We start from the raw sequence: 13,342 nt of genomic DNA on the forward strand, positions 1-13,342 counted from the left end.
TAGTGAAACCATCTCGACGTAGTTTTTTCAGGAAGAAATTATTGGAGGATATTTTATCAGTTTCTTCTTTAACTAACAATCTAATCTCTTTTGAGTCAGTTTTAAAAATTGCTGCCTTTTCAATAAAATCACTCACTTCATTGAAACATTCAGATATGCACACAAATATACATACAACTATATAAGTTTTAACATCCTCATGTCTGTTCTTTATATCTGCTCTCCTGACTTAATTTGATTTTGCTTTCTCTCTCTCTCTTTTTTTTTTTTTTTTCTGTTTTTTTGACCACACTGCAGGGCTTGTGGGATCTCATTTCCCCGACCAGGGATTGAACCCAGGCCACGGAAGTGAAAGCACTGAATCCTAACCACTAGATCACCAGGGAACTCCCTGCTCTCTCCCTTTTTAAATAACATATCCAAATGGTTGCCTCTAATTTTGCTTTTTGAAAGACTAAACTCTGTAATCCATTTTATTGCTTTCCAATTTTAATTTCTGCTTTTTCATTATTATTCATACATTTTTTTCCTTGAACATAGATTTGCCAACATTCCCAAAATTTTAGTATGCCACTTTCTCAATGTTATTTTTCTAAATAATTTGTCATTTTGATTCCATATTGGGAACAATTAATTAGAATAATGTTTTCAATTCCCAAACAGATGTGACTTTGCTCTTGTCACTCACTGCCAGTTTTATTTTGCTGTGTAAAGAGAAAGTAATCCATAAATTCCTCCTTTGGGGAACATGTTAAGTGTTTGCTCAAGGACGGTGGCTTTTTCTTGGCACATTGTAACACAGAGAATTGGGATTACAAAATGATTGTGATGTCATCACAACAATTATTGTTAATCTACAAAAAGCTAAGGATATCATACCAGAAAAATTTCACACGAGATGAAAAAGAGGTGAGAAAATGTGATTCTATCATAGACAAATGAACTCCAAAGGGCAGGGCACAGAGCCAGCCCAGTTGTAGCTGCAGCATCGAGTCACGGGCATGTGGGTTCTGGTGCCAGACTGCCTGGGTCTGCCTTCCAGCCCCACCACCACGCGCTGTGGGACTTTGAGTAAAGTTTCTGAACCTCTCTTAGCCGTTTCCTTACCTACCAATGAGATTACAATGGCACCTGTCTCATGGGGGTTTTCTTGTAAGGCTTGAAGAAGGAAACAGATGTCAAGCATTTGGAACAGTACCTGGAGCTGGTGGTAAATAGATGTCAGCCAATATCTCATTTAATTCATGTAGCAGCCCTTGGAAATAAATATTATTACTTCTATGTTAGAGATTAAAGGTTCAGTCTCAGAGAGGTTTCATAATTACCCCAAATGGCTACAGCAAGAAGGCAGTGGAGCCTGGTTGGAGCCTGAGCTTCCTGGCTTTGAAGCCATGACCTCTGTGCTGTAGGACGTGCAGAGCCGGACTTGCAGATGGGGAGCCCAGGGGGGCATCCCCAAAGTTTAGAGTCCTGGCATAGGAAGTCAGGCAGGCCAGTCCTCTTCGGTCTCATATTTTTCTCATGTGGCCCCAGCCCCTGATTGCGTGAGAACACTTCTTTTCTGTGAGCTTTTCATCTTGAACTCTCTGTCCTTCATTCAAGCCCAGGAAGAAAACTCCGTTTGATTTTTATAAAAATATAAGACACGTATTCATCCACGTTAAAGTGCATCCAAACAGCCCAACACCACTTTCACCTGGTGAGAATCTTCTTTATTTCTCCAGTGACTTAGAAATCACATCTTTTCTCTTTGAAATGAAGAATCTCATTTGGGGCACGCCTCAGATGTTTTCTATAGCCGGAGAAAACATGCTGGTGGGTCGGGAGCAGCCACACGATGAATTTCCTTTGATGGGAAATAGGAAAAAAAAAAAAAAAGATTAGAGACTGTCACCTCCGCATCCTTGCTGCCACTTCAGAGGTCCTCACAGGGTGGTGTCCGATCTCCTTCAGACGACCTTCCGAGCTCTGAATTTTCTCTTTTAGATAATTCAGCCTTTCCAGTGGGACAGTGTGAGTCCTGTTAGCTCCCTGTGTGGGCTATAATTGAGTCTTCCTCTCCAACAGTAGGAAAAAGAATTCTGTTCTGCGTGGGAAGGGCTCTGGCATCTATCAAGTGTTAGAGCTAATGTCCGAAAATTGCAATTTTTAAGGTTGATTTAGTGACCAACTTCCAGCTGTAGTCAGAGGGCTACCGTGCAGAGATCCTTAAAGTGTGATCTGTGCCCCCGACCAATGCCTGCTGAACCTGAAACTCTGGGGGTGCGACTTAGCAATCTGTGTCTTAACAAGCTCCCCCACCGGGGAATCTGATGCCTACTCAGTTTTGAGAACTCCAGGGAGAGTGATTCCGAGCAAGAACCCTGGGACCAATGCCTGGGTTAGGATCCTGGCTCTACTACCTACTAGCTCTGTGGCTTTAGACAGAGCTAACCTCTGTGCATCTTTGTTAGTAAAATGGCAGTAAGTATGCACAGCTCACTGAGTTCTTGTGAGAATCAGATGCAACGATACACTTACAGCTCTTAGGACTCACTCTCTAAATATTAGCTCCATTTGGCTTCACTCCGTCTAAGGCATATGCTGGACCCCTCACCGCATCACCTCTTTCCTGTGAACCTTAGAGTTAGCTGTTCCTACCTCAGTCTTCCTCAAATGATAGTCCTCTCTTAAGAGACTTGCTTTGCTCTGCTACAGAGTCAAGTGGTCATCCACGTGATAATCTTTCCCAAGAACAGAGGTCAGAGGTCTCAGTTCTCTGTATCATCATAGATCTGACGGAGGGGTCTGTGACACTGAGATGCTCCCTAGGTGTGGAGGGAATGCACAAACTTTCCTTGACCTTGGAATGATAAAGAAAACCCCAATTCATGAATTTTCTAATGCTTTTTTTTTGCTCCTGAGAGCACAAACAAACCCCCATGCTCATCAGCTGTGACATGTGAGGGTAAGCAAGGCCACCGAGTACTGTGCTGTGGCTTTGGGCTGTCCCCTCTCCTGACCTCGAGCTCCTCATCCCTAAAAGGAGGGGCCTACGTAGAAGTCACTCCAAGGCTCCTGTCTGCTCCAGCTGCTGTGTGATGGCTAAAGCCATGGGTGGCGTGTGCCCCTGGGCTGGGGGCACTTCAGCTCGGCCCGTATCTCAGTTGGCAGGCAAGGAAGGTTGAAGGGATACAAAGGTACATTTAATTGATCTTGAAGCCATGTCATCTGGAATTTTTAAAGACAGTCTCTGAAGCTTGCCTGAACTTTGCCATCCTGTCTTTGAGACAGCTTCAGGGGAAAACGATTGGCCCAGCTGCCCTCTGAGTAGGCAGCCTGGAGTGGGTGTTGGATAAAGAGAATTTCCTGAGCCCCAAGAAGGAAGAGATGGGTGGCTCTGGAGGTTTGCTTGGTCCTAAGTGTGCTGCCCTGTGACTCACATGGCCCCAGCAGCCAGACTGGTATGCCTCAGAGGGAAACCTTGAAGGCAGAACAATTCAGCAAATGTCAGGCAGAGAGCAGGGTCATTGCATCGTCAGACCTGGGCCCTGAGCTCCAAAAGTTCACATTTACTGTGGGCCTCTTCCACACGTTAACTCATGGAATCCATGCAACCACCCTATGGATTAGGTACCATCGGGATCATCCCCATTTCACAGATGAGGACACGGAGGCAGAGAGAGATTTACAAATGTGCTCAAGGTCACACAGGTAGCGAGCTTGCAAAGCTGGGATTTGAATGCAGGGTGCTAGAATCCCTGCTGTTTTGGCCTTGGCCTTTCTTGGGCAGAACCCAGCTCAACAGAAGTGCTTATAACAAAATGCTCCCTGCCCACAGCCAGGTCTTACTGTCTGTGGTCCAGTATAACATGTTCTCTTCACACAAATGCTTCTGAACAGCAAAGGTACACCCTTATCACCTCCTTGGCCATTTTATCATCATCCCCATCTCATGAGGCTGTTGGAAAGACAAGATGGATCTGAAATGCCTTGTGATCTACATATTGCTGTACAGGTGTCCAAAGAGATTACAACACCTGCAGCCTCCAGCGCTCTTTGTGCAATGGCTCATTCTCCCTGGGGGCACTGTCATCATTAGACCCATTTCTCAGATGAGGAGAGCAAGTCTCAGGGATATTCAGTGCCTGACTCTGGGCTGCACGGCTGCTGAGGAGGACAGTACCCTCAGCCCCTGGCCACCCAGCCCAGCCCCATCCAGTGCATCCTGTAGCGGCCACTCTCTCTTGGAAATAGGTTCTGAGCTATCTCATGCAGGCCCCTCACCACCCTGGGATGGGGGGAACCTTACAGGTAAGATCTGAAGTGACGGCAGGAGGCTGAGCCTCCAAGATGGCAGCTCAATCCCATCCTGATCTTTGATTTGCCCGACTGTCTAGTGCAAGTCACTCAGTGCCTCTGAGCCCCAGTCCCCCCATTTGGAGACTGTGGGGGCCAGGGATGATCCTTCATTCACACAGCAGAAAAGGAGATGAAAGGGTGGAGCAGGAGGCCTAGAATTTGCAAGCAGTGAGTTTCATCCACATCATCGCACTTAAATTTAGTCTAAACCTGGGAAGTAGGTTCTGTCATCATCCCATTTTACAGGTTGGAAAATGGAGACTCAGGGGGGAAACCTTGCCCATAGCTATCTGGCCGGTGATCTTGGACATGATTTAAACCTGGGGAGGCATTACGAATGTGTTATCATATGTGAGACCCTCAAGCACACTGCTGAGTCCTTCCCTTCCTCTCTGTGAGGACAGGCGTGCCCTATTCACCTGTCATCCTTGGAGCATGTACTCTTTACCCAGAAGACTCGCAGAAGATGTTATTGAATAAATGGGTAAAAGCTCCACCCCCATTTCCAAAGGAGTTGTCCTGTTTCAGGAACCATGCTAAGCTCTTCACTGGCATTGTCTGATGTGATCCCCACAACACACAACAATCCTCTAGGACCTGACTGCTATTATTATACCCGTTTTGCAGATGAGCAAACCGAGTCCCACAGGAAGTTGGAGAACTTGCCCATGGCCACCCACTAGCCAGGGAGTCTGGCCCAGACCCTTGCTCATATCGCCCTGTATGTCTGTAACCAAAGCAGTGCAGCCCAGGACTCTAACTTGACAGGGAGCTAACGCCCAAGACCCGAGCACAAAGTCTGGGGCACTCCGTGGCGCTTCGCCCAGATCCAGCCTGTGGTCGGGTGCCCTCTAGTGTCTGCAGCCTGCAGGAGCCCAGGCCCCCATTTGGACTTTCTATTGGTGATGTATTCATTCGTTCAACAAACATTTACTGAACACCTACTGTGTGCCTGGCACTGTTCTAGGCTCTATCCAGCAGTGAACAAAACAGACAAGGACCTCTGGCCTCATGAACTTGCATTTTGGTGAAGGACACAGATCAGAGGCAGATACGTATTTGAAGTCAGTCAGTAACGAATGCTGTGAAGCAGAACAAAGCAGGAAGGAGGGGGAGGGTGGCGAGGAAGGCTATTTTAGATGGGTTTTAGGCAGGCAGGGTTGGGGGGAGAGGCCTCTGGGGCTGAGATGCATATGAAGCATGGGAGCAGCAGCAGAGGTGGATTGCTGGGGGAGGAGTCCTAGCGCTTTCCCAGAGATGCCTCTCCGGTAACCCTCACCTATCCTGGCTTCTTCGCACCCCCTACTGGTCCTGTGCGTCTCCCACCAGGTCTCCAACTGATGCAATGCCTCTCCCTCCCCAACCACTGCCCCTAAATTCAGGTGCTCCTCACTTCTCCTCGGACCACTCCAGGAGACTTGCATCCGTAATTTCTACCTCATATAGCCATATAATTCTGACTAACTCAAATCAACCAATATTTATTGAGGAGCCACAGTACACCAGACCTCACAGAGATGAGACAGGCAAAGTCCCTGCCTGCAAGGAGCTCGCTGCTAGAGGGGCAGATGGAAGAGACCACCGACAGTGGCGGTCCGTGCAGAAAGCCCAAGGGTGGAAAGACCACCAGAGCAGCCTTAAGGCAGCAGGGGACGCCCAGGGAAGCCTTTCTGGAGAGGGTGGTATCCACCTTAAGGATAAGGGGACAATTAGGTAGCCAGGTGGTAGGGAAGGGAGACACTGTTCCAGGTAGAGCAAATGGCCAGTGCACAAATAAAAATAAGGGGCTTCCCTGGTGGCGCAGTGGTTGAGAATCCGCCTGCCAATGCAGCGCACACGGGTTTGTGCCCCGGTCCGGGAGGATCCCACATGCCGCGGAGCGGTTGGGCCTGTGAGCCATGGCCACTGAGCCTGCGCATCCGGAGCCTGTGCTCCGCAACGGGAGAGGCCACAACAGTGAGAGGCCCGCGTACCGCAAAACAATAAAAATAAAAATAAATAAATAAAATAAAAATAAGAAGACTGAGAGAGAGCTAGGCACATTTGGAAGCAGTCAGAGTGCCACAGATTGAGTGAATGACAACATGAACGAGTTAAGGCAATGAGATGTTAGCATTGCTTTGAAAATCCAGCCCCATATCCTTGGTGTGCAGAGAATGGAGGGTACTCAGAGGCAGAGGGGATGGGAGCATGCACATAGGTGCAGCCTAGCATCTTCTAGATGAGGAAGCAGCACCCGAGAGGGAGGGGTGCCATGCTTGTTCATTGGTGGGTTCAGCAAAGAGCCACCAGGGGTGTCCGTGTCCAGGGAAGGGGCACCAGATAGCTGACAGAGACTCCAAGGGGGACAGAGCACCCAAGGAGGAGGGACAGTGGCTGATGAAATTAGATGGGAGCGCCGGATTGTGGGTAAGCTGGCCTTTAACTCCTAGACTTCCCGCTCGTGTCTGAAAGGTGAGTTTCATACACTCAGTCCAGACACGAAGTCACAGGCTCAGGGTAGCAGATCTAATTGCAGACACACTCTTCAATTAGGATGGGCAACTTGTGTTGGCTCGGGACCACAGCAAAGGGAAAAAACAAGCAACATCTCTCGGCTCCCAATCATGTACCAGGCCCGTGCTAGGATATCGCAGCTGTCAACCTCACAGCAACCCTGCAAAACAAGTGTTAATTACTCTTCTCATGCGATTCCAGAGAGAACAAGTAATTTGCTTAAGGCCCCAGAGCTAGTAAGTAGAAGAACCAGAACTGAACTTGTGTCTAACTCTGAAGCTGAGTGGGGCTGTGAAAGGCCCAAGGTTATGGCCCAAATTTGTGACCCAAAGTCTTGGAGCTCATTGGTAACTAGGCTGGTACCCGACCACTGGCAGTCACACCTTCCATATCCCCAGAATCCAGGTCATCAATAGGAAAGTCCAAATCATAGGGCGTCCTTGTGCTTCTGTGAGCCTTAGAACAAACCACATTTCTTTGTCTTCCTTTCTTGAGCTCCATTTGGAGGACACTGATCTGATCACAGGTGAGCCACAAAGAGGATTTGTAGAAGGAGGTGACAGACGAAGCCGTGGTATGAATGGATCTGAACAATGAGACCCAGAAACCAGGATGATTCCGCTAGAACACAGGAGCCTGATGAAGGGATTCATAATGGGCTCCAAGTTCAGGCAGTATTATTTAGAAAAGAATGCTGGTTACCTAATTCCCTCAGGAAAGAGATCAGTGATCTCTATAAACATATTGTCAGAGAAATTGGAATGCTTAGGTTAAGAGCACAGAGCTGGGTACCACACTGCCTGGGGTGGGTGTACCACTCTGCCATTTACAAGATGCATGACTATGAATGCATTACTTAACTTCTTGGTGCCTTTGTTTTCTCATCTGTCAAATGGGAATGAAGGCAGGGGTGTTGTGAGGGTGAAATCGAGTCACTCTGTATGAAGCACTCAGCAAATTCACATGTGCTCAGTGTCAGCCTGTCACTGTAGGTTGGCCCGGGGAGGCACTCTGCAGGTCAACAACCTTTAAACATTGCATGGATTTCACTCTCTAAAATGAGGAAGGGACAAAGTTGATTTCATGGAAAATTTTGCTGCAGGACTTTTAACCCCTCTCTCCACCTCTCCAGCCTCAGTTTCCTTATCTGTAAAATGGGAATAATAGCTACCGACCTTACTTTCCCATAAGATTGCTCGAGAACCAAGCGAAACAGAAGGCACTCAAACCCTTTGAAAAGCAGAAACATGTTGTAGGAAGCGGGTAGGTAGCTGGCATTTCTTGAAAGGTGACCCTGCACAGGTCACTTCACTCACGTGTGGCACTTGGGACAACTTTCTGAGAGGTGAGTGTTATGCCCTGGCAGGGTAATTTCAGTATTATTTCTAAGACAGGAAAATGCAAGGGTTATCATACAACAATGTTCTTGAGGTGTCTTTTGTTGTTGAAGTCAGAGTCAGACCATGAATATGTACAGTAAGTCCCCTACATACGAACAAGTTCCATCCCGAGAGCATGTTCATAAGTCCAATTTGTTCATAAGTCCAACAAAGTTAGCCTAGGGATCCAACTAACACAATTGGTTACACTGTACCAGTTATATCACCGCTGCTTTTACGCTTGCTTCCAGACATCCTGGGCTTGAAATAAAGATACTGTACTACTGTACTCTATACAGTACTGTACAGTAAAGCACACAGAAGCACAGTCACTTGTAGAGGATGCACACAGGTGACAACGTACGCCAGACACGTGAACTAACTTACGTGATAGGACGTGCAAACACACGTTCGCATCTTTGAAAGTTCGCAACTTGAAGGTTCGTATGCAGGGGTCTTACTGTACCTGAAACAGCAATTTTAGAACAACACATTTGCTGCAATGACCTGAGCGTCTTAGCGTCTGGATTGTACCTTGTGGGGTCGGGTGGTGTTGACTTCTGCAGGATCTGGAGTGGAGATGGTGAGAGACTGACCCAGCATAAGGTGGTGTAGTGTGGTGCAGACACAGCTGGGGACATGGTCCCCACCCCAGGGCTCTGTTCGCTGCAGCCAGCAGGGTCCCCCCTCTGGAAGGTGGTTGTGGGGACATCGAGGTCATGGGTTCCATGGACGTTCATTGACTGGTGCTGTTTCCCTTGTGAGACCCAGCTTGTGACAAGTAACGAGCAAGGTGCATTCAACCCTTTTACAAAGCATCCCTTCGGAAGGTGACTGTTTCTCCCCCGCTGAATGGCTGATGCATGGACCTGCACCTCACCCTGGTGGAATCCGTTTTGGTAACAGCATGAGCCACTGGAGCTGAGCTCGAGTGATCTCTGATGAGCTCTGTACAGAACCTTCTACAGAGGAGCAGGACTGGTTCAGCCTAATATCATCTGCATATAAATTCACTATTTAGCTAGCAGCTGCTACGAGGGAAGGCGAAGGGTATTGCTTCGCGCGGAGAACCACGTGGTATCAGGAAAAATGTCACAAAAAGAGCCCCATGCACAGAGAAGAGACATGCTCTTCTTCAACTCTGTCCCCCAATTTCTCATGTGAGCTTGCCTCAGCTACTTAGTCTTTGTGGGTCTCATTTTTCTCTTCTATAGACTGCAAATTATAATAATACCTCATAGGGCTTCCCTGGTGGCGCGGTGGTTGGGAGTCCGCCTGCCGGTGCAGGTGGCGCGGGTTCGTGCCCCGGTCTGGGAGGATCCCACGTGCCGCGGAGCGGCTGGGCCCGTGAGCCATGGCCGCTGCGCCTGCGCGTCCGGATCCTGTGCTCCGCAACGGGAGAGGCCACAACAGTGAGAGGCCCGCGCGTACCGGAAAAAAAAAAAAAAAAAAAAAAACCTCATAGGGGACTATTATTTATGCTATTTAGCCCTTTAAGAGGATACCATGTAGGGAAGTTTTAGCTTTTATATATATGTGGTGTGTGTGTGTGTACCTACTGGGTGCCAGGCCTCACCGTGAAAGCATCATCTGATCCCACCCTCACGACTGCCTGAGGGGTGCCTGTGGCTGTCCCCATTCCCCAGGTGAGGAGAAGGGGATTCCAAGGGGCCGTGAGAATGTTTCCAAGGCCACACAACCAGGAAACAGCTGAGCCCCTTCAGACCAGACTTGATGCCCCAGGGGCCTCTGAACCGCACCTTCTCGGAGTCACCCTGCAGGTAACCAACCACCTGTCAGGTGGCTCTGAGGATTCACCGACCTCCTGCATGGAGACACCAAACACGTGGGCCTGGTGCTAAACTGTTCCCAGAAGGGGGACCCCTGCCAGGGCCCGAAAGTGGGCTCTTGTCTAATACTCGGAAATGAATTGTCCAAGGAGACACACGTGCTGACAAGGCAAAAGACTTTATTGGGAAGGGGCGCCCGGGCAGAGAGCAGCAGGGTAAGGGAAACCAGGAGGACTGCTCTGCCACCTGTGTCGCAGTCTCAGGGTTTAGGGTAATGGGGTTGGCTTCCAGGTTGTCTCTGGCCAATCATCATCTTGCTTGTGCCCATACTTGGTCTGACTCAGGGCCCTTCCTGGCGGTGTACGCATCTCTCAGCCAAGATGGATTCCAGCGTGAGGGTTTCTGGAAGGTTGGCAGGACTTATTATGGGCTGGCATCTCCTCCCTCCTTTGGGCCCCTCCCAAATTCTCCCATTTAGTTTTAGGACCTCCTGTTGTGAGACAACTCATGCAAGCGGTTATTATCATGCCTGGCCAAGGCAGGCGGTTTCAGTCAATGGTTCCCTAACAAAACCAGTGTCCAGTCCCTCCCCAGCCTTTGTTCCTGGGGCTCACACTGTGCAGAGGGACCCTGTGCAGACAGCAGAAGCTGCCTGGCCCAGGGGCCTAGCCCCCAGATAATGACTGAGGTCCTCATCATTCACCGGCCCCCTCTTCTCCCTTCAGGAGAGCACCTGGCCGTACCTGTTTGGAGTGATTGCCATCCCCGTCTTGGTCCAGCTGGTGAGCCTGCCCTTTCTCCCCGAGAGCCCACGCTACCTGATCTTTGAGAAGCACGACCAGGCTGGAGCTGAGAAAGGTAGGGGCTGCTTTGTCTGGTCCATGTGGCTCTGGCCTCTTCACAGGGGTCAGCGCTGCAGGGCATGCTGGGTGCCCTAGGACACCCTATCCCGTTTCATCCTCTCAGCAGCCTGCTATGGGTGGCCCAGAGTGGGGACACAGATCAAAGTGTCAACTGAAAAAAATGCACAACATGGGAGTTGTGGGTTAAGTTTTATTTGGGGCAAAATGAGGACTATGGCCTGGGAGACAGCATCTCAGATAGCTCTGAGGGACCGCCCCGAAGAAGTGTGGGCGTGTCAGTATATATGATTTCAGTGAAAGGGGTACGTACAGTCAAGCACACATTTTGGCAGAAGGCTGCTGCTGGTCACGAGCAGATGTCACCGTTAATGATTTTAGTGCTTTTTTTTTTTTTTTTTTTTTGCGGTATGTGGGCCTCTCACTGTTGTGGCCTCTCCCGTTGCAGAGCACAGGCTCCGGACGCGCAGGCTCAGCAGCCATGGCTCACGGGCCCAGCCGCTCCGCGGCACGTGGGATCTTCCCGGACCGGGGCACGAACCCGTGACCCCTGCATCAGCAGGCGGACTCTCAACCACTGCACCACCAGGGAAGCCCGATTTTAGTGCTTTTGTAGATATGAGGATATGCAAGAAATTTCAGCTCAAAATCTTCTGAAAATATCTGTCTGAAGGCCTGTTCTGCCAGTTTTTCTGAGAGCACAGAGTGCGTCATTCCTGATCCTTGCCCTGAACTCCTTTCAGGGAGTGTTGAAGGTCAGCGACTGCAGTGGCTAGTGACTTAATCCTTGTAGAACCAGATAGCAAGTGACAATTTTACGGTTAGCAACAGGGAGCCTGGAAAAGCCAGGACAGAGTAGGAGAAAGCCCAGGTCTGCTCACCTCTGCTCAGTGTCTCTCCATGGTCACCTCTCGGTTTGTCCCAACCCCAGAGATGCTGCGTATTTCTTAGTGGTTTAAGTCTATGCCGGCCCTCTCTCAGCTCCCCTCTTCCTCACTGATCAACTTTCCCATCTTAACATTCACATGCAAGGAAAGGGAACATACAAGCACAGAATGAGCCCTCACATCACGCCAGCATGGGGCCTCTGCAACAAGACCCACTGGACCATTCCCATTAGCCCTGCAAGGGAACAGACATATACCCATTTTACAGGAGGGAAGCATGAGGCCCACATGGGGCTTGGCAGTCATCTTGTGTAGCTTTTTGAGCCAGATTCAAAGTACAACTTTCAGAATCAGAGACATTTCTACAGCCTGGAAAAGGCAAAATCATTTTGCCTGGAGACAGACAATGTAGAATGAACAATAGCATCCCCATTCTTTTCGTTTTATAAAACAAGACTTAGTTGACAGCACCGAGGTTCAGCATGAGGGCTGGGAATAACTAGTGCTGCCTTCACTTCCCAGCTCTTCAGTCTGACCTTGACCAATTCTTTTCACCATTCTGATTCTCAGAATCCTCATCTGTAAAAAGGAAATGATATAAGCCTCCCCCATGGGCTTGTTGTAAGGATTAAATTAGATGATATCTATATCTATGTGGTCCACAGTATTACCTGCTGTCCTTAATACTGAGGACTCTGTCCAGTTTCTTATTATCCATATCCTGTCCTCTAATCTAAATTTCCCAAATGTCCACATCCAAGAAAAAACTGAGAATTATATGTAGTCCTTAGCTCACTATAATTTGTGCAACATCTTTTAAAATCCGAACAACCTAAGTATTTTCTGAATTGACGTGTCATAATGAAATATTAATAATTGCCTATGTCTGTCCAGCAGTTTGTGGTTCAGATCTATTTCTTCATTTATGACATTTCTATAACATGAAATCAGAGAACATTATCATTACTTTCGCTTTTTGGATGAAGAAACAGAGGATTACAGGGGTGAAATGACTTGTCCAGGGCTGTGGTTATATGGTTTCTGGTTTCTAGAGGCCTTTAAAAATTGATGGAAAGGACAGATCTTTCTTCGGTAGACGCCCAAATACACAAAATTTGTGGAGCATGGAGGTGGGGATGGGACTTGAGCCCCCTCCCCCAGAAGCCCACAGGGAACCCTGGTTAATAGCTCCTCCCCCATCTCACAGCCAGTAAGTAACAAAAGAAGGACTAGAACCCAGGGGTGATTCCCCTTCCACCACCCTCACGCACAGAGGGACACAAGTGAGTAGTGGCCTACGGGGCTTCCCATGGGGCCCTTGGGAAGGCAAACTATCCAAAAGCCCGGCTTCAGGGAAGAAGGCTGATGGTCAGGTGGTTGGAGGCTCTGGAGTAAAATGAAGGCAGTTGAGAAAGAGCCAATGGGATCTGATTTCCAAAAGCAACTGGATTATAGGTTGTTAGAAGACAGCAGTTCCTCCAGCTCGATGTCCTGGCATGTGAGGAAGCCCATCTGGCTCCACTGGGGAGGAAACCCTGGGAAACGCTCCAATTAAGTACAGTCAGAATGGGCAGTGCATACAAATGCCA

At 48.8% G+C, this 13,342-nt stretch overlaps 1 protein-coding gene across 4 annotated transcripts in view; it reads left to right on the forward strand.

Annotated features, from left to right (window-relative positions):
• The window catches only part of SLC2A9 (solute carrier family 2 member 9), a 213,318-nt gene that overhangs the window by 82,298 nt on the left and 117,678 nt on the right, over positions 1-13,342 (forward strand). For all 4 annotated transcript variants that reach the window (XM_067036383.1, XM_067036384.1, XM_067036386.1 and 1 more), the window contains one exon: positions 10,732-10,864. In XM_067036383.1, coding sequence (XP_066892484.1) covers positions 10,732-10,864 — 133 coding nt within the window. The remainder of the gene's footprint in view (positions 1-10,731; positions 10,865-13,342) is intronic.

This window comes from Kogia breviceps, chromosome 6 (assembly GCF_026419965.1).
Source record: "Kogia breviceps isolate mKogBre1 chromosome 6, mKogBre1 haplotype 1, whole genome shotgun sequence".
Classification (NCBI taxonomy): Eukaryota; Metazoa; Chordata; class Mammalia; order Artiodactyla; family Physeteridae; genus Kogia; species Kogia breviceps.